The sequence below is a fragment of the Mus caroli genome, chromosome 12 (assembly GCF_900094665.2).
Source record: "Mus caroli chromosome 12, CAROLI_EIJ_v1.1, whole genome shotgun sequence".
Lineage (NCBI taxonomy): Eukaryota > Metazoa > Chordata > Mammalia > Rodentia > Muridae > Mus > Mus caroli.
This window is the reverse complement of record NC_034581.1, coordinates 51,202,738-51,230,240: the sequence shown is the minus strand read 5'-3', so window position 1 is coordinate 51,230,240 and position 27,503 is coordinate 51,202,738. Positions and strand designations below refer to the sequence as shown.

Sequence of the window (27,503 nt, the reverse complement as noted above, 5' to 3'; positions counted from 1 at the left end):
AGGATACAACATCTACAAGTGGTTAAAGTAGTCCTTTCTGCTAACTCCCACAAATTCCTTCAGATGTTAATCATCCTTAGGTTGCTTATGATATCTAATACAATGTCAATGTTAAGTAAATAACAAGGAAGATGTAGGGATTGGCTTCCCCAGCTGTCGTGATTGGTAAATACCAAATCTGTAGACCTAAGAAGAGTTGCTGTTGCTGTCAGTCTTAAGGCAACTACAGTAAAATCCTTTCTTTCTCAAGTGACCTTCAGGTTTTGACTGGATGAGTCCTCCCTGCATAATGTGGATAATGGACTTTACTCAGGTATACTAATTTAAGTAGTAATCACATCTAGACAAAAATAAGAACATGTAGACTGGTGTTCGACCAAACAGTGTGTCCTTGACCCAGCTAAGTTGACATATAATATTCATAGACTTATTCTAACTTGCTTTACATCTTAATTATTTCTCTTATATAATTTTGATAAAAGTACATAAACCATAAATGTTGATATATGATGAAGTACTATACTTATTAAGATGTTAAAAAATATATCTGTAGTTTTTCTTTTCTTCTTTAAGATACATTTACTAGGATGTCAAGATGGCTAAGTCTTTGTACCAGACTCAAGTATATTTATTGAAAGCCAGGGCTAGTAGCACATACCTATAAGTTCCAACATGATGGTAACTGAGACAGGAGGAGTGTGAGTGTGAAGCCACCTGGGCAATAATAGCAAGACTCTATCTCAAAAGAAAAATGATATATGTGAGTATGTGTATGTTTGTGTATATATGTATATACACACATCAAGCTGTGCCCATATGTGTATATACACACATCATTTACACAATATTAGCAAAGATTTTGAACTGATGCAAACATTCAGGTGGTACTTACCCTTATAAAGGTAATAAGAAAGAATACACAGATAGTAATAATTATAATGCAAGTGGGGTTACAAACAAATTCATATGGACGTTCCGTGGAATAAAATCAGGAAAGAATATGTAGAAAATCTGGGTCTCAATGGATAGGATTTAAGTAGATGGAATGTGACATGTATGCTGTAATTCTTTTTTGTTATTGTTGGTTTTGGTTTTTGAGACAGGGTCTCTCTGTGTAGCCCTGACTTCCCTGGAACTCGCTGGGTAGACAAGGCCTAGTCTTGAACGCACAGAAATTCATCTGCCTCTGTCTCTCAAGTGCTAAGATTAAAGGCATGTGCCACCAGGCCCAGCCTGTACTACAGTTCTTGTGATTTATAGCCAGGGCTTTGTATGTGTCTGTATATAATATATGTGATATTCTAAGATACACAGTATAAAGAATACTATATAGTTAAATGGCATATTTAAAGAATACTTTTCACCTAGGCTTAATACACTTTCCTATCACAACCAATATTATTTGGTTTTTCTCAATCTGTTTAAATTGACTTTTCTTAAATGCCAGAATTGGCTTTGTTTATCTTTATCAGACAGATTACTAAATTCAATGATAATTCTTCAATTAGTCGCAGTTTGTTAGCCCTGCAGTTCTACTGTTCAGATGTAAAGGACCTGTTGCACAAGTGTGAGAGCCAAAGCTAAATGAATGGTAATTGATTGGCTCCACTAATGCAGGTCTCTTCATTATGATAGGACATTGTAAAGCTCCTTAGGGGGGTCCCATCAATATTGCTGCCATTTCCTGTTAAAAGAAAATGAGTTTCTTGAAAAGCTACCTAATTTTATGTATTTACTGTCCTTTGTAAGGCATTTTCTTAGAAGATAACATCAATAAATATGGACTATCCTTAATTTAATCTCTAAGAAGGAGATAATTATAGTACCAAACCCAAGATTAGTGTAAGGATTAAATAAAACTGTCCAGTGACCCACTAGGCACCCTGCCTGTCATCTCTAGCAGCAGCTCAGGAAACTGTAGCTGTGTGGGAGCTAATGACGTTATTACTGTCTGAAGCGCAGACCTTGGGCATGGAGAAGGCTCCCAGCGCGTCTCTGCCCACTGCAGCAGATGGACATTTGGTTGATTACCTGTAAACTGTTCTTTTTATCTTGCCCTCCCAGCCGCATAGGCCTTACTGTAGCTTTGTCAAACATGCCTCATACTTCAACCCCATATTTCTTCAGCTAAGCCAAATTCATCTTCTATAAATGCTCATTTTTTAAAGCTCCTAGAATATGAACCTCTGCTATTTTCTACCTAATATACTCTTTCATTATGACTTAAATGATACATCTTCAGGAGGCAAAAAATTAAAATTAAAATAATTTCTCCATTAAGCAAACTTATTTCTCACACTGCCTGAAAACATTTTGCTATAGTACTTACATATTTGTGCACATATGTGTGAGTCTTACTTTCCTCCTGATTTCAACTGACTTAGCACAATGTCTAGCCTATGGTAAATGGGCAGGAACACACCATACTAGAACAAGGATAGCAATAGTGGGTGGATTCCTAACTTTTTGTTTCAGCAGAAAAATTTTACTCATTATACTTTAAAAGTTCACGTGAGCTTCCACCATAGATGCTGGGAAGATCCTCTACAAGAGGGTCACTGTTCTTAACTATTAAACCATCTCTCCGGCCTATTATCTATATTTTGAGTTTATTAACAGCTTATTTTTTGAAAAGTTTTTAAAAACTTTTTTATTTATAACTTGCTTATAGTTTTAAATTTATATTAAACTAGGCCACATGGGGCTAGGAAACATGGCTCAGAAGTCAAGCCCTTGAAAAGCAGCTGAGTTCAGTCTCCAGCACCCATGAGGAGATCATAACTATCTGTAAGGCCAGTTTCACAGGACCCAGGACCTTCTTCTGAACTCCACTGACACAAGGCGCATGCATGGTCTGTATACATTCATGCAAGAAGAATACTCACACATACAAAAGAAAATAAATCTTTAAAAATGTTATAACTTGGCTGCCACTTTGTAGAGTGTACTGGATGGGTGAAATGAGGCATTCTAGAACCAGAAGAAATTGCTTTGGCACACAGATAAAACAACAGTATACACTTGGAGAAGGTCAATTTTGTTTGTTTGGTTTTTGTTTTTTGAGAAAGAAACTTGCTATGTAGCCCTGACTGGCCTAGTATTTACTGTGTTGACCAGGCAGGCCTTGCATTTACAGAGATCTGCTTGCCTCTGCCTCCTGAGTACTAGGGTTAAAGTCGCACACCACCATGTCCCAGGAGTTAATTTTGATTGTTAGTGTATTTTTTATTAATGAACATTATAGTTAGTGAGGATCATATATTTTCACAGATGAATGATAAAAGATAAGGGGCAAAGAGTATTTTTTAGAGAGAAAAGTGAGCCAAGACATGTCTGACTTGGTGGCAGATGTTGGTATCCCCTCCAAGATGATTTTGTACAGTTAGTTCCACGTGCTCACAGGTCCTCACTAAAGGCAGGAAAGGTCAGAGCCACAGGTGAGCAGCGGAGGGAGCCAGACCTTCAGCTGAGTGCTGCAGCATTTGCACCCGTATGTTCATGCCACTAACAATTCCACAGGGAGTCTCCTATCTAGTGGCACACTTCCCACTTTCTAAATCACTGTTTGGAACCTAATGGAGAGTTGGTTAACGGAAAATATTCACAAGTATGAAAAGAACGTCTGCTGTGTCCTTGCAGCTACTGTTTGATAATAATTGTTGTGTTAGGATTTCTCCAAGAGTTAAAATACCTTACTGGCCTGCCTGTAGCTAATTGGAGTATTTACATCTTCTTCTGTGTTAAAGACTTGGATATTTTCCTGTATTCGTGTGTATCCCATTGACCTGGATTTTGTTGACAACCCTAATAGTGTCTCTGCAAACAAAACAGTTCTTTAAATAGGGCCACTGGATGTGCATTGTACTTTTATAGTGATGCTAATATATTCCCTACTCTACTGTGTGGGTGGTTTATTTGTTTGGTTGGTTTTTTCTTTTACTTTTTTAGCTCTTTCTTTCATTGGGTGGAAACCTTGTCAGTGATATGGTTAATTATCTAGTAGATTCCTTCCAGTCATTGTAGTAATCTTTTAGCACACTTTTTCATTATTATTGTTGGTTTGGAAATAACATATTCGACTTATGCTTTCAACAACAAAAAAAATAATAATATGGTGGCAAACACCTATAGAAGCAACTACTTGAAGAGCTGAGGCAGGACAATTCCAAGTTTTAGATCAGACTAGAATACATAATAAGTTCACTATGTATCCAAGTTTAAAAACCAGAACTTTTCTTTAAGGGGTCTGTAACTTGATGGAAGAACACTTGCCTAGCATATATAATTCTCTGATAATGAAAAGAGGTTGAGGGAGAAAGAAGAGGAAAGGGGAGCCCAAAAATACAAAGTAAGGAAATAAATGTGAAACTCTATGGTATATAATAAATATGTGATGAAAATAGAGAAAGTTCTGTGGAATTGAACCAATAATCTAAAAGTGCCAAATTCTCACTCTCAAATACTTTCTCTCTCCCCTCCTCCCTGCCTCGGCTTCTCTCTGTCTCTTTCTCTGACTCACTCTGTCTCTCTGTCCGTGTGTGTGTGTGTGTGTGTGTGTGTGTGTGTGTGTGTGTTTGCGTGCACGCATGCGTGCTTCTGTCTATCTGTCTGCCTGCCTGTCTGCCTGTCGATCAGTCGAGGCAAGGATTTAGCTCTGGCTAGGCTGAGACTCACTATATAAACCACACTGAGCTTGAACTCTCAGAGATCCTCCTGTCTCTCCTCTCAGCCTCAGCCACCCGTGTGCTGGAGTTAAAGGTGTGGATCACTACATCTGGTGGTAACACTGTCTCTTAATGTTTTCTTGAGGTAATCTTTTACTAGGGTTTCACTTGATGTTAATAATTTTACTATATTTACACTGTAGGAACTCACAAAAATGGCTTTAGTTACATGATCAACTTTGTTGTTTTAATCTGGTTTTCTCCTCTACCAAGATCTGACATTAACCATATTAGTAAGGAATTTCAGGTCATTCGCTTACTCACATATTTGTTGACTCCATTCAATCTAGGAGACACTGTCCAAGCAAAGCTAGAATTTTAAAAGTCACTCCTTTCTCCAGGTGTGGCTATGGTGGTGTACATCTTTAATTCCAGCACTAAGAAGGGAGAGGCAAATTCTCTGAGTTCAAGGCCAGTCTGATCTACATATGGAATTCTAGTACAGCCAGAGCTATAGTAAGACTTTGTCACACACACGTTTGAGGGCAAACAGTGATGTGGAAGAGGAGATCCTATGAACTAGATTAGTAAACTGCACACTGAGAACCCAGCAGAAAGGATATGCACAAAGTAAGATAGTAATGGCGATTGTGAATGAGAAAAGATAGTGTTGGGGTGGAGGGCATTAGGATTGGCTTTCCCAAAGAACTCTGTTCTACAGGTTACATCAGATACCCAGGACTTCATGAGACAGAGAAGACTAAAGTGGTTCAGGGTAGGAAAGGGACATGGTTAACATATGAAGTGTAATGTTTTCAAACAGTGCAAGTTAGGACCAGGGATCAGTGGGTAAAAGCAACCTGAATCCATCCCTCTGAACCCACAGAAGAAGCCAGACGCAGTGCGTGCGTCTGTATTCCCAGCCCTTCTCCTGATAAAAGGTGGAGACTAGAACACTGCCCAGAAGCTGGCTTCAGCAGTTGAGTTCCTGAAATGAAAGACTCTACCTCAGAACAAAGTGGAAGAATCAACTCCCCCAAAGCTGTTCTCTGACTTCCTGGAGTACTGACTTACAAGGTGTCCATTCTCCCTCTGCCCTCTAAGGACAGAAGTCCGAGTTTCAGTGCAAGCAGTTCACACTGTTGGGTGATACAGTGCAAAGGGGAGAACGGGAGCAGGTGAGGATGGAGGAATGTATCTAAACAAGACAGTGCAGCTGAAAAGAAAGAAAAGCAAAGTGAACTTGATTTTTGGTTTTTTGTTTTGTTTGTTTGTTTTGCCATTGTGGCAGCCAGTGACAATCCCTTCCACTGTTGTATGCCTTTTGTCCAGTGATTAATTGAGGAATTATACTTTAAATTAATCATTTATCATATCTTGGAAAAGCCTTTCCAATGCGTGTTTTATTAACTATCATTTTCATAAATTTCAATTTTTGTATAATTTATCAAGCAGTTATTGTCAGACTAGTAACAGTCATAGCTTGTGTATTTTCTTCGTGAGACTGAAAAAGTATCTGTAAATGTTTGGCAACATTTATATATGTTGGTCATTTTTAAAGAGCATTTCAGATTTTATATTTCCTATGGTAGACTTTGTAGGGCTGAGAATCAGACTCTGTATGCTTGCTATACACACGCTCCACTTCTGAGCTGAGCAAGCTGTCCCTCAGCACTTTTGTGTGTGAGACAGGGTTTTATCAATGGTTTACTGTGTACTGTAGGCTGGTCTTGAACTCAAAGTCTGCTTCTGTCTCCCATATTTTTGGGATTACAGTTTGTGCCCCAACACCTGGTTTACACTACATTCTTACACAACAATCTTGCTGTTTTTATATATTATGCATTTATACATTACTGGCAAGTTAAGAGTTTATAGCCTATTTTTGGTGGGGGGAGGGGTTCCTATTCTTATTATATGTTGGCTTCATGACAAAAAAAAAACACATGTTTTTGTCAAATCTAGTGTGACAGTATGGTCCACAAATGCCAATCTAGACAGTTGGGTCATATTCCAGGGTGCTGTGCACAGGGGAGACAGGAAGCTGCAATAGGACCTGGACAAACTGTTCCTGGGACACCCAAGCTGATGTTGGCCTCATGGTTCTGCCTTTACCCTGCCCTTCTCACCAGTGCTGGCCGTGCCTGCAGGTGATAAGGATAAACTGATATAGTCATATTATTATTTATCACACTTACGCTCAAACTGCACTCTAGTCTTCATCTAAATATAAAAACAACCTTAGATTCAGAGAGCAAATAGGCTATAAAGCAGAAATCAGCCTAACTCGTTAGCCTGTTTGACATAGAAACTAAAGTGCTTTTAATCCTTTACTAAAGAGCTTTTAATAGTGAACTTTTAATAACTACAATGAAATAAAAATTGAAAGCATGGGTCAGAACTCTCCCCATTTTCTGCTAAATCCGTGCTCTCAAACACTACACTCTAGCCTATTTAGACCATAACTTTTGCTTGCCAAACCACTGTTGCCATCCATCTGTCCATGCCAGAGTAAAGAAGGTCCAGCTTTTAGTGAAGCTTTGCATTTCACATAAGGTATGTGAAGTGAAATTTCACAAGGGACATGATGGATCCTGATTCTTAGTGATAAACCTTTGAGGCCATCAGGGTTGGCATATGGTCCAGTATGATATGAAGGCTTGGGTTCCCTGGCTTCACTTCTTTGGCGTGAAGCTGATAAAACCTGGCTCTTGAGTATTATTTCACTGGACACCAATCATGGGCAGCAGGAACTGCCCATTTAACTCTCTGTGGGAAGGAAGCCCAGAGAGCATTCACAATGGTACTATTGTCAAGTTGCAAACTGCTCTGAACAGCTTGACAGCCAGGGAGGAGGGGAAGGGGTTGCTTTACTAATTGCTGCTCAGAAAAGAGAAGGAACAAAAATAGCTGTTGCAGAACTGATGTTCCACATTTACTTACGCTCTTGATAGGAGTGTTGACTTTCCTGTAGCACATAGCTGCTAGCAAAGAGAAAGCAAATGAATATATTTAAGCCGCCACCTGTAGTACTCCCTTGTTAACATGCCATATCTGTTTTCAGCCCACCAGCTTACACTATAGCAATGACACTTTAATTTCATTATATTTCTATGTTTAGATGAAAATAATGCAGTCTTATATCCATAAAATTTTAATGAGAAATGGCTTTAAACCACCACAATTCACCTATCAGATAAAATAATAAATCTGGCTTTGTTTACTTTTCACTTTGCCTTTTTTGGAATTTCCAGATATCTGAGTGTATAACGTAGCATATATATGATATATTATTATAGAATTGTAAATCAACTGCGTTACAGTCACAGTTGCTAAAATAAGTGATACAGCACACCTTAAGGTTAATTCCTAATTTACAATTTAATAAATAGCTAATGAGTGTTTTAATCACATGCCCTTGCCTCTGTGAGCTCTGTCCAGTGTGATTGTCTTTAATAATGGGAAGTTGTGTCCTTTTTATGAAGTCTATATCCTGTTGTTTGTATAAGCACTCCTTGAGCTTTTCTGTTTTCTTCTGCAATTCTTTCCACAAGCCATTGATCATTATGAAACAAACAAACAATGATCTACTTTTTTTTTCTTTTTTAAGTTTAAGCTTATTTTAAGCTCCAGGGATTCTGGCCCCATGGTATATTTCCACAGATGATTATTTTTTCAACTGAAATTAAATTGACCAAGTTATAGTTGATGTTACAATTTATGTAGCTGTCCTTGTATAAGAGCAGGAAGAGATATTTTAGGACAACTTTTTACTGTAATTTCTTATGTAATTGAGATGTTCCTGCTAAAGTTGGAGAAAGTCGAGTGCATGTTTTATAAAATTAGTAAATCTGTAAAATTTACTAGAATTCCCTCTCCTTGTATCCCCTTAAGTGATTTAGTAAATGGCATTAGTGCAGTATTTCAAAAACAGTAAGTCATTGAATACCCATTCTTCCTTCTACTGCAGAATAGATTATATTTAAAGTCAAGATTAATGGGCAGATTTGGATGTTAAAGCCCAGTGTCCCAGGCTGTCATTCCCTGGGGGCACATAGTGCATTAGTTTAAGCCAATATACTGCTTATCATAGATTCTATGACCATATTTGAAATGGCAATTTGCTGTGCTTTGTTAATACTTGCTATGATAATAAAATCACTTTAGTGTATGCCCAATAATTACAGCATTTAAAATCTTAATTATATTAGTACACATTTAAGTAGAGATAAAACTTAAGTAATTGTATACTGTAAAATCTCGTTTTAGAGTTTGGGGAGATTTTTGGTTTGGGGGTGTTTTTCACTTTTGTTTTCTTTGTGTGTCTGTGTATATGTGTCTGTGTTTGTGTGTTAGTTATTTTTTCCTTTTTGCAATGATCTGACAAGATATGAGCTTAGTATTTAACTGAAACTCCTACATCAATTTCCTCTATTTTGGTGTACTGGAAATTTTGTTCCCAAAAGAAACAACACAAAGAGACCATGTTTCTAGTACCTCCCAGTAGCTTTAGGCTCACTCCAGTACTAGTAATTTTGGAACAGTTCTTTACTCAATAGGAAGATTTCATTATTAAAGATTAATGATAATACTCTTAAGTAGATGTTAACAAGAATAGGTACAAAGTTTTTATTTCATTAAAATTGAAGTTCAGATAGCTTAGTTTTTCTTTTAAATATTTTGTTTCATACATCTTTTGTGAAGGTAGGAGATATATATATATATATATATATATATATATATATATATATATATATGTATTTGATAGTCATGCTAGTGACTTTGGAAATCACCAATGATGATTGGATTATTAAATCAGAGGGTATTTTCAGAGACTTTGGATGAGTTTGAATTTTTAAGCCTGTTTATTTGAAGCTAATTTTTCTTAATGTATTTACATGAACATTGGTTAAAAAAAATGGGCTTATCAACTCTTCTGATGTTTTCATTTAATAGTTGACTGATTTATGAGCAATTATATATGGTAAAAATTTGTTCCACTTCAGCTTTCAGTAATAGAGCTATCCTCACACTGCCTTAGCACCTGCTATGGATTTTGAGTCATCTGGCAGCCATGGGACTCCGATAAAGAAGTACCAGGTGTCCTGCCTATCTCTAATTGAGATGCAGTGAAAACAATACAGACTTGGCAATATGGTTAAAAGGATGGATTAAAGCCCAGCTTTGTCTGCTCTGACAAATCGCAGCTTTTCCTAAATGGTGTAGATAGTGTCAGCTACTAAAGAATTTCATTAATTTAAGACATCATAAAAACAGACAGTTGATGATAACCTGTTGCAGACTTTTTGAGAAGGCCTTCTGCTGGTCAGATACAGTTAAACAAAATGATCTTTAGGAGACTTTGTCTTTGCTGCAAGTGAACTAGCCTGCAAGCTTCTTGAAGGATTTAGCTACAGTAGAAAAGAAATAGAATAGACCTTCCCCTGAAAAGCATTCGTTTACCAGACACTGCTTTGTAATGTAAACAAGAGTTTACATTCATTTCATAAAGTTCATAGGATACTTTCGTTCCCCTGTATATTTCAGTCTTACATGATACTTTACTACTAAGAGTAGCATGAGATCCTTGACATGTATTTGTAAAGTATATCTATCTATGCATATCCCAATAAAATTTATCAATGCTACTCAATGATTTTTGCCTTGCAATATATAAAGGTATTTCCTGGATTTCTAAAACTAAAATGTTAAATATCATTTGAATTCTTTTCTCATTTTTATGATAAACAAGGACTTTTAAAAACGATGGCATATATATTAAAAATACAATAACTATGGTGTAGTGATATAAACGTATTTTTCAAAACTTTCCAGCCTTAGAATTTGGACTAATGTTGGTTGTCTTTTTTGGGGGGGCGAGGGGGTTGAGACAGGGTTTCTCTGTATAGCCCTGGCTGTGGCTGGCCTGGAACTCACTCTATAGACCAGGCTGGCCTCAAACTCAGAAATTCGCCTGCCTCTGCCTCCCAAGAGCTGGGATTAAAGGCATGCGCCACCACACCCGGCTCTAATGTTGGTTGTCTTGACCAGCTCTGGAATAACATGCCTCCTCATAGCCTTTTTTTTTTTAAATTCTCCACAAAGCACTCAGATCAATAAAGTTAGATATATAAGATACTGGGGTATTAACTAAAAGACCAAGTTTCTAGTCCCAGATTGACTCAGCAGCAACTTTGATTTTGTACAAATTGCAATACTCCTCCTCCAGGTGAGACTTATTGCTGAATAAATGTTTTTCTGGCTGGGGTTGGCGAGGGGACATAGGCAGGCATGTGCGTGAGACTCACCTGAATCCCAAGCACTTGCAGGCTGAGGCAGGGTGATGGTGAGTTTCAGGTTAGCCTGGGCTCCGAACCAAGATTCTGTCTCCAAAAACATTAAACAAAACAAAAAACCAAAGCAACAACAAAAATAGGTAGCTCCTGAGTTTACTTTGGTTCAACTTCCTCTGGTTTCCTTGTGTGGGAACCAGCAGATCTGATGAAAGCTGCATTTGCGTTTCTGATCATCTATTAGTGCTCCAGTTTGCTCCTTCCACCCATCCACGTGAGAACAGAGGCAGACAACCATATTCTAACTGGGATAGTCAATACGTCTGCTGTACTAAATAATATTTTAAACTTATTTTTACATGCAGTCATGTTATTGGGAGGTTGAAGATCATCTTTATCTAAACGGTTTTCATGGTTTTTTTCCCCCTCAGAGAGAGACAGAGGAGAAGGGGAGAGGGAAGGAGAGAGAGAGGAGAGTATTAAAATGGTGTTGGTACTTTTCCCATCCCTGTGCCTATAGAATCTCTTTGCTGGTGCTAATTCTTTGAAACTGTGCTCTCTTAAATAGTCTCTAGCAGGGTTGGTAAATGGGGAAATGGGGAGTTCATGATCATCTTTGGCTGCACAGTGAGTTTTAGGCCCCTCTGGACTACTTAAAGCCCTGTCCCCGACCCCGATGGCACGGCAGTGTCGCTGCGGCACTCGGTAGACTAGAGGCTCTGTGGATGTTTATGCTCTGTTCCACTTGTTCATTTGCTGATTAAACAGGTGGAGAGACTGATGTCATAGGAGCAGAGGCAGAGGCCATGCATTGTTATCGTTGTAGTTTCAGTACCTAGCACAACTTGCAAAGCTAACTACAAATAGCAGTGGCCAGTTAGTTCTAATAATTTAAGTAGTACTCAATTTACAACCACTTAAATTACAACTCAGAGTACAATTTAACACTCTCCAATACAAATGTTCATTCAATAGTCAAAATTTAAAACTAATGGTTTCTGTCAGAATTCTCCCTGTGATAGTATTCTTGGAATCTTGAATACAAAGCAGAGACAAGAAACTTCTAATCCCCAAAGCTATAGAAAGTCACAGGCTGAGTGGAGAACATATGCTTCATAAGGGAGCGGGCATTTCCTGAGTAGGCTTTCTGCCCTCCCTAAAACTGCCATTGACAACAAATTTCAAAGCTTCAGGAATACTTTAAAAGAAACTATCTTTAGGGTGAGGGCTTTTCCCCCCTGTTTTTAGGAGATAAGTCAATAAGCTTATCTCCTAAATACATTAAACTTAAGAGAAAAATAAGTAATTGTAAAAATCTTTAATACTTGTTTACAATTACAATGTTCACAACACTTATTAATTACACTTTATTATATACTTAAAGTGTATATGCATGGAAACTTTCCATTTCTTTTAGTCCAATCATAAATGTACAACCGACTGAATCATGCCTTGGGATCAGTGATTACAAAACTAAAAATGAGGCTGGGCAGGGTGGTGCACACCTTTAATCCAGACACTTGAGAGGTCGAAATAGGTGGATCTCTCGGGGTTGGGGGCCAGCCTGACCTACACAGCAAGTTCTAGGACAGCCAGAGATATGTAATAGAGAAACCCTGTCTCAGAAAAAAAAAAAAAAAAAGGGAAAGGATGTTTGTTTCTCATGGTACAGGCAGTTTAAAATTATAGTTTTAAGAAAATTTGTCGAGACCTAAGGTTGTAACTTCTTTAAGACCAGTCTCCCTTTTTGTCTAGTCTCCTTGCAGTTTAATAAAATGCAAAGATTTACTGCTTAACCATTTTTCATGTTGAATTTTCTTATGTCAGACTAAATCAAAAAGCCCTCTGTATCGAGCACACTAAGAAGCATTATTACAGAGTCCTGACACATGAATATTGGTATATTTTTGGTGGGTGGATGCTCACTTTGTAGCCTAAACTAGCCTAGACTTTAAGACCTCTTACCTCAACTTCCTAAGTGCTGAGATTGCAGGTATGTGCAAGCATGTCTGGCAACAAAGTTATATTTCCTACCTCAGCACTGAAAACTTGCCTCAGACCAGAGCATGGTGGAGAATACCTGTAGTTCCAGATCAATCCCTGTGCTCAGTGTCAGCTTGGGCAGGATAAAAACAGAGAGGGAAAGAAAGGAGGGGGAAATATAAAAATAGCACCTACTATTTACAAAGACGTGCACCAAACCTTAAACTAGACAAAAATAATACATTGGCTGTATTGGTCGCATTGCTGCAGGGGAGCGGATTTGTCCAGCAGAGTAGGTGAAGAGTAACCTCACTAAAGCCATTTGTGCAGTTACAGTCCTTACATTTGGGTACATTGCAAAGGCCATTCTCCTTCATAAAAGTATCGGGCGTACTTTTAAATAAAGTTTTAGTTCAAGAAATGTGTAACAGCATTTGTATCTCTGTAGCAATGAAAATAGATAATTCTCAGCACATGTATAGGGGACCTTTGAGTTAACCGTGTGTTTGTAGTCTTTAACGCCCTAATAAAGTGAAGAGAAGCAGATGGTGATATCTCTAAAAACTGTAGAAAGGAGAATTCAAACTTATCTTTCTAGGGCCAAGGTAAAACTGGGCTCATTTTCTTAACAGCCTGTCTTGAAATTTAAAATTAAAAGCAATTACTCAAAGGTCTACTAATGTAAGCCTAATGAAGTTCAGCTTAGCTTTAAACTATTTCTTTGTGACAGAGCATGTGTAGTGCCCTTCATTATTTTCAGAATTGTAATATCCCTTCCCCTTTCCTGCTTTGCAGAAAATACAAGGACAGAGGATTAGTGGATAATTATATTGCTATGATTACAGCACCTGTGTGGGTGGGGAGGGTAGATGTGTGTGTGTGTGTGTGTGTGTGTGTGTGTGTGTGTGTGTATGTGTGTCTTTGTGAGGGGGTGTGGGGATGTGTGAATGGGGGAGGGGTGGAAGTAAATGTGTGTTTGACAAGCCATTTCTATAATTCCTACCAGCTAAAATTTTTAAGCTAATTTTACCTTGAAATGTTTTAAAATTTACAACAAACACTTCTATGAATTCAACTGAGATCTGCACTTTAAATTTTAGTTCTGAATATTTGTGTTAGTTCTGTGTAAGTTTATCATCTTACCCAGTTCAGCATTTTAATTTTAATGCTATTGACAGCACTCACTCATAGTAGGAATATAGCTTGAGTTGTTCTCTTTTTGCTACCCATTGAGTTCATGTGTGCTGCCCAATTTTAAGGTACCAGTAACTCTTCCCTAGAGAGCTGCCTCTCTAAGAGTCTGACCTTCTAGGAAGAGGCACAGGCTTTAGCTATAACTGCAGATGCTGAGGCTACTCTCTAGAGCTCTAAAAATCATTACAGTTGTGAAAGTGCCTTTGCTATGAATCCAGGACTGGTGAAGTTTATCACATCTCGTAATTATGTTTTCTGAACCAAAAATTGTGAAGGTGTGTGGTATGTACTGTAGATTGAGTTGGTTCATCTTTATATTATTTAATTTGGCTACAGTCAACCTGAAACTATAAAGAACATTTACTTTTAGAGGATGGGTTACTCTAGGCTGTAAGAACTCACCAAGCTAACAGTACTTTCTGAAGCTAACCCACAAAAAAGAAATTTGAGGGGCTAGCCTGTGCTAATGTAGCCACAGCTGCCCGTTTAAGAACTCACTCTTTCACGTAGGTTTACACATCTCAAAATTAAGATGACTGGTTTCATTAATGAAGAGTTATTGGCATTTTATTAGCTGCATTGTATATTTTATATAAAACTGAAATGTTGCATATCTGGAAAACCTTCCTTTTACAAGACTGTGTGCTATGGATTAGTGTTTCTTCAGTTTACAAACCTTTTATATAGCACAGTAGGGCACCCTTCAACATTAGTCACCTAATTTTTTTTTTTTACCTTGATGAATTTGGCACATTGGAACTATCCTCCTTGTTTTAAAAATATTAACAACTGCTTTTTTCTGCCTAGTTTTTAAATGTAAACTCTAAATATAATAAGATAAAGTAAAATATTTCATTTATAGGCCCTCTGAAAGTAGAGCATTTTCAAAGCAGGTAGGTGTCTCCACCCTACTTTTCATGAAGCATTTTACCCATTCAAGCAGACTTTTAAAAACAGCTTGTTTTGATAGCAGACTGTTCTCCTGTGGGCCTTCAGCCTTTGCTTCCTGGCAGCACCTTTGGTGCGAAAAGAGAGTGATCAATTGGGAGACTATCAGTGCCAGCATGCATAGAGTGATAAGTTAACACACCACTGGGAATTTCTAGGGCCCACCAAGATACTTCACTTCTAATGTGCTAACAAGCTCACTTTTCTACCTCTTGCCTCTTCAGTTATTTTTTTTCTCAGAAGAGCTTAGAAGTTGAGTGCATCAGGCATAATGAAAAGCTCTGTAGGAGGGAGAAGCAATAACCCCATTTTTCCCTTTTCAGCCAAATAGAAAATTAGTTTCTGGTAATACACAAAGGCCAGTATTTTTTGTACAAGGGGCACTGCTGTGAATCAAAGGACTCTATTAACTGCAGAAAATTCGGCAGCTGTGAATCTCCCCCAATGAAAAAAGTACTTTCCAACAAGTTGTGAGATATGTGGTATTATTTAGATTGAGCCGTCAGCTTCATCCTCTTCCCCTTGGAACCATAGATCTTCTCTTTAAATGTGCAATGTTAGGTCTTTATGTTAAATTTGCCTCAGAAATGTCTGCTACCCTTCCATAAAATCCTTCTTCACCATCAGTCATTTTAATACAACATCTTATCCTGTTGCTGTGTATTTCAGAAAGAAAATTCTTTTGGAGTTCAACCACAATGTGCAGAATTGAGAATAATAAATTATAAAGAAGTAGAACCCAGGTTATTTCAATATGTGATGCAAAAACATAAATTGTAATCCAAGAAAATAGTATACAAGCCATTAAAAGGGCAACGATCCTTCAAAGTCAAGTCGCAGGGGTACTCCATCTTGCCTCTTGACTAGCAAGCTTTTTGCCACCTCTTAGTAAACTTTTGTGAATGTACCTGTCCATGATATCGTCCACTGAATTATCAGTTTAAATTATCTCCCAAATGATTTTTTCCTAGTTGGAGTTGTAATTCCTAGAATTATAGAACTGAAATACTGAATTGTAATTTTTAAAAGAAAACAACAAATTTTAAGATGGAAAGACTGGAAAATGGCTCTTGGCGGGGGGGGGGGGAATCAATGGAAAAAGCAAAAACAATGGGTGAATTTTTACTGTCCTATTTAAATGTCTTTCCATTGTCTTTGTTTAAATGTCAACATTGCACACCAAGGACAGCAGGAAAACTTAAAGCCTCGAGAAGAAACGTTAGGTGATTTCTCAGTTCAGGAACTATACGACACGAAGTCGGCATGTGCTTTCTCCTGATAATTGTCTGCTGCTACCTGCTGCTCTGCATTTTGACAGCCATTTCCATAGTTGCTTTCATGAACAACAGAAATATTCTCTCCCTTTCTTGCCCTTTCTATGCTAACAGCACAATCAGACCTGCAGAAACAGGAAGCCTGGAGTGGGTTGTTCAAAAGCAACAACACTTCCAGGTACTGGTTGCTTGTCAATAGTATCAGGGAATAATGTGTGCTGAGAGAGAAGTCCAGTCTCTCTCTGTCAGTGTCAGGATCCTGTAGATGCTTTGTTGGACAGTACTGAGGAGTCCCGTGGACTCTTTGCAAATATTCGAGCTCGTTTCAGTGTTGTAATTGATGGGGTATTTTTTTTCCTGACACACAGATTCAGCTATGCATTTATCTTAACTGCATGGAGTTATTTGAGGATTATAGCAACAGTAGTCTTCCATTCAAAATGAGAACAATTGTTGAGAAAATACAGGGATTTTTTTTTTAACTGAGGAAGATATGCAGGAATTTCACAGTAAGCCTTTACAAATAATAAAAGGGAAATTTGGGACATGGTATTTTAGGCAGGAGTGTAATTTTATTGAATGGCTTTTGTGAGTAAACCTGCAGATAAAAGTTGATTAACAAGATAAGATGGGCCAGCCTGACCAGCTAACAGTTGAATCTTTTCTCAAACTATTCTAATAATAAATCGGTATTATAATTATTCTCTAGTAAACTTTCTGTTAAACTACCATTTGTCATGGAGTCAAGAGAAATAAACTTCCATTTAGAAATACATCTTTATACTTTAAAAGGTGGCACTTGTGGTCATGTATAAGCACAGAGAACAGTACACTAATGATGCACTATTGTGGTCCTCTCAAAATGTGCTTGTTGATAATGTCCAGAGCATCTCAGTCCATCCTTAACAGAGGGAATCAGCTATGAGGAGAGAGCACGCTACCTGCAAACAATTGTCCAGCACCATTTAGAGCCAACAACATTTGAAGACTTTGCAGCACAGGTTTTCTCTCCAGCTCCCTACCATCATTTCCCTGCTGACGCAGGTAAGAGTAAAAGAAAGTGCTGGTCACTCGTCACAAACCCAAAATGCAATACCCTTTTCTTCTCAATCTTGGTTGAATAAAATTCTGATCATAGAAATATATTATCCATGACTGTTTGAGTTTGGCCTGTAAATTTAATTTGTTTTCTTTCATCTAAATGTGGTTCCTTAAATATCCAGTAATCTTCATCAAAGTACATGATCCATATCTTACCATAGCCACTGGCTCTTGCTTTTCCTGAGAATCTGAAGTATCTGTAGAGGGAACTCTCAACTGCAGAGGATCAAATTTTATGGCCAAGAATACAGTGTACCATCTCTAGTAACTTTACAAGTAAAGCTAAACCAGTCTAGATTAAAAGCACTTAGTACAGCAAATTATGTTATAATATTTGAAGATTTTAAGAGGGTACTGCATTAATACATTTAACTAATTTTAAAGAAATCAGCAATAAAAATGACTCATGGCCTTCCTTTCTGTAATATCGTGCACTTCTTATGATTGTTTTATTTATTTTATTTTCCCTCTTTAGATCATTAAGTGTCAGTTCTGTTTATCTGAAGGTAAGACAAAGTGTCAACCAAAACTTCTGTCCTTCTCCATCTCCTATTCCAGAGTTAGCAAGCGCTGTGCTTGTAACTCAGCAGTAAGAAAACTTAACACTGGCCTGGTTCATACTAAACATTTCAAAATTTATCACTAAATTGTTCCCGAGAACTCTGCTAACTAACCCAGGTCTGCATGAAACACTAACCCGGTTTGGGGATAAAGTAACTCATGATAGGCTCCTTGAGTAGAGTGAGTCCCCCTGGTTGTATTGACTTTCTGTTTGTTTGTTTCTCAGCATGAAAAAGTAGCTCTATGGAACTGACATCATGTGTCTTTGTACTTTTGCAATGCATTCTATTGTTACCGATAGCTGAACTCATCCTTTGGGTTTTGTCTGTGTGCCTTGCACTGCACTAAGCGCTGAGATGTGGTACACAAGGGCAGCATAAAGAGCACACCAGGGACTTGGCCACAGTAAACTACTTCTGACTCTTCTTACATCAAACACAGTTTTATATCCAATAAATTTAAATTCATAGCACATTTTAACCTAGTCTATTTTTAAATGAAATATAATTCTCATTTGAGGTTTCATTAATTAAATTAAAACTTTCCTTCCAGTAATAATTAATTTTCCATCAGAAAAATAATTTTACCAAAGAACTTAGAAACCTTCCAAATAATATAAAAGCCCTAGCAAAGAGAAAACATGTCATGCTGGGTTAAATCCTTTGAAAATAAGAAAAAAGTGTAAGATTCGCTTTCACAGACAAAACACTATATACAACTATTAAATCAATTTTGCAGTAGGATAAAAAGGGGAAGGAAGGTTATCCAAGGTAGATTAGTGAGCAGCAAGATGAAAATACTTCTGTCTACTGGGCTCTGTCATTGTCAGTCACAGAGAACACCTTATTAAAGAGATAGGGATGATACATTTGTAGCCACATGTTTCATGACCAGAAAATACTGGTAGACCACACTGGGCTGGCTCTCTGCTTCTGTGTACAAATCTTATTCCATTTCTGTTGTTATTCACCAGCAAAAATCCTTAGTGCTTATCATCTTAAAGTCTTCTTCTCATTCTATGTACTTTCCTGCACATGTAGCAGATACACACATAGGAAATAAGAAGTATTGTGAGCTTCGGAGACATTAGCACAGGATGTTGTTACCACAGCCATTCAAAGCTCTGTTGACCTCATTTTTAATGTATCAATCTTATTATGAATTTACTCAACAAGATACTTGATGTGACTATTATCTAAACAGAAATAAAAATGTGAATTTCAACATGGACCTAATAATGTGTTACAATTTTTTTAGTTAACTTTTAAAATTGTCTCTGCCTTTAGGACCATCAGAAACATGCACTCTGTTTTTATAAAAGGTGTTCTACCTCTGAATGACATATAGCCGTATTGCTGAGTATATTTTTGCAGACTTTAATAGTTACGACAAATTTTTATCAGAATAGTGTTCAGTTTAACACAATTAAAAACTATAGCCACAAAACATAATATCTGAAGAATAATTTTTTCTTCCATTTATTTCTCTTCATTTTCCTGTCATATTTCACCTCTTACATAGAAAACTATCTTTTAAACTTTTAGTCAAAATGAGAAACTGTGAAACAAGCCACATAGCAATTTGAACCTGACTGCTACTTTGCAGAACCGAAATAGAGTGTTGTTGTTGTTTTTGTTGTTGTTGTTGTTGTTGTTGTCATTTTAGACAGTCTTACTGTGTAGCCCAGGTTAGCTTTGAACTCCTCTGAGCACTAGGATTATAGACTTGCACCAGCCAGCACCCATGAGCAAATTCATTTTTAATCATAATGAAGTTTGTTCCGTTCAGGAAGTGGATTGTTGCAGTTGAAAGTCAACTTTAGATATCCTTTGTATATAAACAATGCTAGTCAATAGTAATAACCTTGAAATTAAGTTTTTAAAAAATGGTAGTCCACAGATTATAGTCCTGTCGCCAACCCAGTAATATACTTTATCTAGACTCAGTAGAGTAGTACTGAAAACTGTATTCATCAGGGACTGCAAGAGTAGCCCAGTGGTAGAATGTATGTTTACCAGACCCAGAGCCTTGGCTGAGCTCATGCCCTAAATGGGGAAGAACTGTGTGTGTGTGTGTGTGTGTGTGTGTGTGTGTGTGTGTGTTTACATAATTCTGTTCATGTAAAACTTCCTGGTTAACAGTATCTGCTAATAGTGATGACATTTAAATCTAAAAAGATTTTTCTTGTAACTTTATTTAAATAGATATGAAAGATTTCAGTGCACCATAATTGATCCATAAATTTTTTAACTCTATTTTCTCAAAATGTACTGTCTGTGCACTAGACTGATAACTTAAGGGAACTTATTTTCATCCCTAAGGTCATTGAGGGAAATACTGTGATGTCACTCTGTGTTGCTCTTCCATAACGACATTAAAATGTTATTACATTTTTCTTGACCTTTCATTTTTTTAAAAAAAGTTACAGGAAAAAATTGTTTTATCTTTGTCAGGCATGAATGTGAAAAATATCAACGATATTGTAAAAAATATCAAATATATATGTATATATATACACATATATATACACACATACATATAGATATAGATATATCATACATTTCTTCTAGCTGTAAACTTGAAAACAAAAATCATTCTTGACCCTGGCCAGATTACAGTGATAATTTTAAAATATTCATATTTTCCCTAATGTTACCTTCTTTTTTCAATACTGTCCTGGGGTTTTTTTATAATAGAAATTATAAAGTGCTATTAAGGAACATAATTCTACTTTTGCTGTGTACACAATAAATACTTAGTTTGTATTTCTCAATTTCTCCATTAAAAATATACCCATAATTATTCTAGTACTATGTATTTTTATTATATCAACCATAAAGATTGGGTAGTATATCTTAAATTATTTGTAAGCCTCTATTACTACCTTCTTTTAGGTTGTTTTTCAACATCTTAGCTATTGAATTCTTTAACAGTTAAAGAGTTGACTGATAACTTTATTACCTACATGTATAATATGTAGATATAGATACATCTATTCACATATACCACTTTTTATAATTACTTTTAGAAAAATCTATGATTCAGATTTTTATCTAGAGAAAAATTATAAAAATTATTTCATTATAAAAATAATAAATGTTAAAATATAATTATTCAAATAAATTATGTCATCAAAATCAGAAAAAAAATACTTAGGGTATCTGTGAAGACATAGAGTGGCACCCAGCTCCCCTCATTCTAACTTCAGTCTTGCTGTTAATCCCATGCTAGGAGACACATGTGTAAATAGGCTAGGCTGTGTGGCTCTCCGTCAGCCTTTCTGAATCTTTGAGGAGGACACGCCAGCAGAATTAGACAATGGCTTAGGTACATTAAGCTCAATGTCTTTTTAATGCTATTTTAAACTTTCCTCCAAGACATTGAAATAATCTAAACTAAAATGTTTCCGCTCCTTCAGAAGATACTTATTATAAAAAACCTAAACATTACTTATAAGTGTCAATATGAAAATGAGTTTTCTTGAGGATATTATCACAATCTATAAATGTGATACTTGTAAAGGTCAGATTCCTGCTCAAATCTATTCAGTAGTTATTAGTCTGAATATCTTCTGGTCCGTATCTTGACCTTGGAAGTTTGGCTTTTACGTTATTGACCAGTAGATAGAACTGACTTAAGTAACATAGTTTGTGGGATAATTGCTGGGCTCACCTTTCATATAGAACATTCATTTGGATGTAAAGCTTTTGTAGTAAAAATAATAAAGGAATGATTGAGTGTGGGACACTGCCTACTGCAGTCTGTGGACCCTTTCATTCAGTCCTAACAGCATGTCTGTGCAATTTTGCAAGAAGAAAGAAATGGCCCGTTCCCCCACACACACCCCACTCCCCCCCACCACCACCACCCCACACACAGGTGGTGAGGTCAGCACCGTCCTGACCCTGCCTGCCTTCAGAGCTCATGCTCTCAGCACCAAGCTGGCCAGCAAGGGAGGCTGCTTTCAGCCCCCCCACCCCCGCCCCTTGCTGTTGCTATGGGGAGAAGGGGAGCAAGGGACAGAGGGAGGGAGAGGGAGGGTGGAGGGAGATTATTCAATACCCACCATGTTTACAGCTCAGAAACTGTTTGTGGGGCTCTACTTTTTCTCTTGAAAAGTCCTTTTAAAAAGAGTTCTAGGGTTGCCAAGGAAAACGTATGTTTTGAAATCAAATTGATCTGGATTTAAATTGTAGTCCTGACATTTATACCACATGAAGTCAAATCAGGCTGTGCTCTACCAGTTTTCTCATTTGTCAAGAGGTGAAATGCAAGACGCCTGGCCTGGTTTATTCAGATCTACAGTAATAGTCTTTGAATGGCTTAAAATGAAACCACTTGTTTGTCTGTATTTCTGTTCAGTTTGTTTTGAATAATGTGTTGCTTCCTTTATGACAGTTTGGGGCTGAGTCTATGTAATCTTAATCATTGAATCTGTAAACAACATTAGAAAACAGTAGGCTTATTGGGGTAATCTGACCTTAAGGCTGTATTTTATAGCACTGTCAACATAAGAGAAGATAACCCCTTTGATTTCTAGAAGTTAAACCTAAATGTATATTACAGATATTCTCCACGTTGGAATGAATATATTTCATAGGTGATCATTTTCTCCAAAAAATATTTCTAGTTTCTACCCTTCCTTCCAAATCCTCATCTGTTCTGATTCAAAGTCTCCCATTTACTCTGTGAGCTTTTATGTGGCCATCCTTACTTTGTCCCTGTTACACACCAGACTCTGCTGCACCTCATTAATCTGCACACCTTAACAAGGCAGTTATTGTTGTCTCCATTTCACAAACAAGAAAATTACTCCAGTCAGCTTGCCCAAGTAAATAACTAATAAAGCAAGACATGGACCAGCAGATAAGGTGCTTGCCACCAAGCCAGACAAGCCCGAGTTGGATTCCCCAGGGACCACATGGTAGAGGTAAAGAACTGACGCTCACAAGCTACCTTCTGACTTCCACACATGCATCATGACATCTACCTGTGCAGAGAGAGAGGATAGGTAGGTAGGAGGGAGGGAGGGAAGGAGACAGATAATAGATGTAAATATATAATTATTATTGTAATAAAGCAAGAGACCAGAAGCCTAGGACCCCACTCTAACACATTCCCATTGTGGTTTGTCTAATTGAAGGTACTTTCAAATTTACAATATTTTAAAGACTTTATTAGCCAATAACTTTAGGAACTTTTAAAGCGGTCATGTTTGTCAGCAGATAATACAGACCAAACCAAATTAAATTTTAAGAAAACATTTATGTTTCCATTTGAAATGTCTGTGGTGCCTCCCAAAGTCATATCCATTATATCATCTATGATAGTTTATTGTAATCAGCATGCAGTATATACCACCTTGTACAGTCAAATGTAGACACAACCTGTGAAGTACCGTGGAGTGAGAGGGTTAGTGCATAGAAATAGGAGCCCTGGGTACTTTTTAAGCTACCCTGGAAGATGCAGAATGATAGAAATAACTCAGTAATATCTTTATGACTCACATGATGTGAATCAATAATTAGAAAAAGTAGGGTATAGTAGGAGATGGCAAGGGTGAGTGTATCCTTTACAAATCCAAAACTGAGGCCTGCCTCCTGGGAGCTGCGACGGACTGTGTGCTGAATATAGTCCATGTTTCATTTGTAAGAGTGTAAGCATGAGACCTACCCGGCTGTGCCTCCGTTCATTTCATCTTAATTACATGAAATTTAGTCATTTTAATGTGGCTATAGCTCTCTCATTACACAGTGCCTATCTTGAGGTCTTATGACCAAATTGTGAGACAATAATAAAGACATAGCAAAGCTGCTGGTTTTGAAGGAAGTATTTTCTACCTAGAGAAGCAGGGTGTGCAAGCACCAGCCAAAGATCCTTTCTTTTCTGTTGTTTAAAAGTAGCGAAAGAACAGTGCTTCTCACTGTCAAACTGCCTGCAAGACGGAAAGAGTTTCAGCCGGTGGGAGCAGCTCCAGAGGTTCTTTATACTCCGTTTGAGGAGTAAGAATTACAGGAGTAAAGATTCCTTATTGGGCGGCTTGAAAGCAGTGTTCTCAGTACAACCCCTGTGGTGATGCCTGTCAGGTCTCTGCTCTATCCAAGATGAGAGCAACAAACTCAGCACTTGAATATCGAGTGTGGCAAGGAATTTAAATTCTTAATTTTAATTACATGAAATTTAAACATTTTAATATGGCTATTATCCTATTACACTGTCTATCTAAAGATCTCATGACTGAGTTGTAAGCCAGTCTCAGTGCAGTGAACACATTAGGCAGTGGATGTTTCTCGGCTCTCTCACGGACTCTTTTCCTGTTCTCTTTCCTATTTGAACTTGTCTTGTTAGTTGGTAAGTATGGCATCTGACCTTGGGGCACTGGCCATTGTGGAGCATCAGCACCTTAACCCATTGCATGCCAGTTGTGTTCATAATAGAAACCTGGATGTTCGGTTGCTCGGGTAACTCGTGCCTGCAGTTTCCCTCACATCTGCCTCCGTTTGCTCTTTTGTTCTCCACTCTGCTCGCTAGGCCATTTCTTCCTTCACAGCAGAAAGGCATGCACTGCTAGTTCTGTTCCTCCAAACCTCTGCTAGAGACGCTGCCCTCAAGGTAACAGCCCTGGGAGGGAAGACCTCTCCACAGAGCAGCACCTATTCTGCACCAGGAAGCCCAGCTACCTCTCCTTGTTGGCTTTTTCAACCCTTGTGCCAGGTTTCCCTAGGTGAATTGTGGACATATAGTCTCTGAATAGTCTAGTCTGCATTGCTGGGACCCAACTCAGATCATTGGCAAGAGTAAACATAAACAAAATACTTGCTGCTTTATTTATTTAATAGTCCAGCTTTGTCTCAGTTAGAAAGGTGTTAGAGAAGATACTTTGGGCGGGCCAGAGTGACAAGTTAGTTTCCACTAAATATGTGTATTTGTCCCTAAGTATAATTGTCCCATTTAGTCTTTAAAGTACTTTGGAGAATCCCTTGGGTGGTATACATTCTTAAGATACCTCAGTAGGATCTGATAAGGAGTACATTTTTTCTTTTACAAATACGTATACCTTCAGTTTAAGCATAAGTATTTCATTACATAGAAATACTAGCATAGTTATTCCTAAGCCCAAAGTATCAGTGATGCTCTGGAAGAACTGCCCTCTAAGTGAAACAGGATTTTCCTTGAATGTGTTTTGCCTATTTTAAAATTCTATATCTACTAGTTCTACTGCTAGCTATAAACGTCTAAGCTAATGAACACAAAAACAGATGCCTAAAGACATTTTCTGAAGTCAGTTTGTCTTTTCCTTTTAGCTTTCAAATGAAAATTCCTATATTTTTCCCTCTCCCAAGAATTTGCCTCCTTCTGTAGCCTACTTAAGTGCAGAGCATGGTCTCCTAAGGGCCGTCCTGTTTGCGCCTGCGTGTGCTAGTGTCAGATGCTCGCCGGCTGTCAGTGATGAGGCTGCTCTTCTTCTCACTTCCCTTTGCCTTCCCTGCATGCCAGTGCTGCTTTGGATTCCTGTTCTTCCAGGCCCAGAGATTGTATTTCCAGTTGCCTTTTCCAGGCCCGATGACTGGTGCTTTCTTTAATATGATGGCATGAGTCACCAGATCACAGGGTTTTAGTAAGCTTTGGGGAACAGCAAGGCTAGGACTTAATTTTTTTTTACCTCTAAAGTCCTTACAAAGGGTTGGAATCCTGCTTCAGATTAGCAGCAGAAAGGTTGTTCTGGTGTGAGAAGCGGAAGAATCCTAATGTGCTCCCTCTTTCCTGCAGGATCCTACCCAGAGATTCCACCCAGTGACGCTCCCCCAGCAGCACAGGTAGACGGGGCTGACCTGGCCTCTCCCATGTCTCCTCGAACTAGCAAAAGCCGCATGTCCATGAAGCTGCGTCGGTCCTCTGGCTCAGCCAATAAATCCTAAGGAGACAACCAGCCTGGCAGTGAGCAGCAGTAGCCGCACTGATCAGCAGTAGTGTTAACTCTTTCAGGCCTCACGTGTTTGCCGTAACACTCATGCTCCTTCCTGTGCGTTTATTTGAAAAAACACTGGACTTCAAGTAGTTTTCAACTTACTATTTTAAATTTGGACTATTTATTTAATTCAGGGTTTTTCCACACTCCAAGCTGCCATATTTTGAGGGTTGAGTTTTATTCCATACTTCACGTTCCTAGATAATCATGTCTAAGTGGTGTTACCTTCAAGTTCATGATGAATGTTGAGACAAGATATAATTGGACAGATAGTCTTGTGGTTGTTTATTGTGCCTCATTACAACTTTATGATTCAATAACTACATAGTTTTTACTAATTTTTTTGGCGGTGCTGGGAATAGAAGCCAGTATCCCAAGCATGCTAGGCAAGCGCACTGTCCTTCACAGCCCAGTGCTACACATTTAAATTAATGGAAGCATTTAGAGAGCTAGAGCAAAGCTGCACATGTGTTTGTCACACAGGCTGCACACAGAGTGTCTGTGTTACAGAGAGAAACACTCGTAATGGCAGTGCAGCAGCTCAGATTCCAACTGAAATTACTTACATGTGGTAACATTTTCTTCCCAAGTCGGTGTCTCATTTCTGGGCAGTGCAGGGGATAGCACAACATACTCAGTACCCAGGAAACCCACCACTGACCTTTGATTTCCGTTTAGCTTCCAGACAACTTTGTTCTGCCTTTTTAGATGGCATCACTGCTAAATGCTGTTTGTGTTTTGAGGCTGTGGTCTTTTATTATTGACCAGTTTATCCTGGTGTGTCTCTGTGTACTGTCTTAAGTACCAAAAAAGGTGATGGAGAAAAGGGGGAAAAACTTGTTTTTGCTCAAATTATGTGTATTGTTAAAAAGCAATGGAACATGGCCCACAAGTCTAAGTTAAATATAATATTTTAGTACTAAACTTGGCTGCAGGTGCAGGTTGGTATGCACCCCACCTCCAGAAGTATTTCCTGTAGTAAATAAGCAGTCTCCTTTTGTTTAACATGGGCATCTCCTAAGGAAATGTAGCATGACTGATACCAACTGCATGTGTAAATATATCATTCTGACAAACCACAGAGTATAAATTATGTATCATTCATGTAGTGTCTACAGATTTGTAATGGGACAAAAAGATGACATGGTATTTAATAAAACAAAATAAAAAAATATTCTTCACACTTCCTGTCCGTGATCGTATTCTATTGTGTATGTTTTCAGACACTGGGAGCTGAGCCATCCCCCTGTGGTATCTTAGCTAAGCATGAAAAGTCAAGGAGTGAGTCCATTCTCAGCAGCAGGACCGTGGTTCTCAGCCCCTCCCGCCCCCCGTCCATGCGAGCACTCACTAAGGACCGAAATCAATGTGGCCGTCTCTTGGAATTTGACTTTTTACATTTTCAGTGGTTTTAAATATATTTTCAGGAATAGAATTTTCTGCCAATTTTTTCTAAGCAAATATTTAGAGTTCCTGTGTACTTTTTTATGGAAATTAATCTTATAAATAAAAACAA

At 37.9% G+C, this 27,503-nt stretch overlaps 1 protein-coding gene across 11 annotated transcripts in view; it reads left to right on the top strand.

Annotated features, from left to right (window-relative positions):
- Ralgapa1 (Ral GTPase activating protein catalytic alpha subunit 1) overlaps nucleotides 1–27,180 on the top strand; it is a 206,949-nt gene extending 179,769 nt beyond the window's left edge. For 3 of the 11 annotated variants that reach the window (XM_029484804.1, XM_029484807.1, XM_029484803.1), the window contains 3 exons: nucleotides 17,276–17,400; nucleotides 24,367–24,369; nucleotides 25,789–27,164. In XM_029484804.1, coding sequence (XP_029340664.1) covers nucleotides 17,276–17,400; nucleotides 24,367–24,369; nucleotides 25,789–25,937 — 277 coding nt within the window. In that variant the 3' untranslated portion in view covers nucleotides 25,938–27,164. Of the gene's footprint in view, nucleotides 1–17,275; nucleotides 17,401–17,932; nucleotides 17,964–24,366; nucleotides 24,370–25,788 lie in introns of all 11 variants that reach the window. The other 8 variants (XM_029484811.1, XM_029484809.1, XM_021179390.2 and 5 more) reach the window with 6 other exon arrangements.
- The last annotated feature ends 323 nt before the right edge of the window (nucleotides 27,181–27,503 follow it).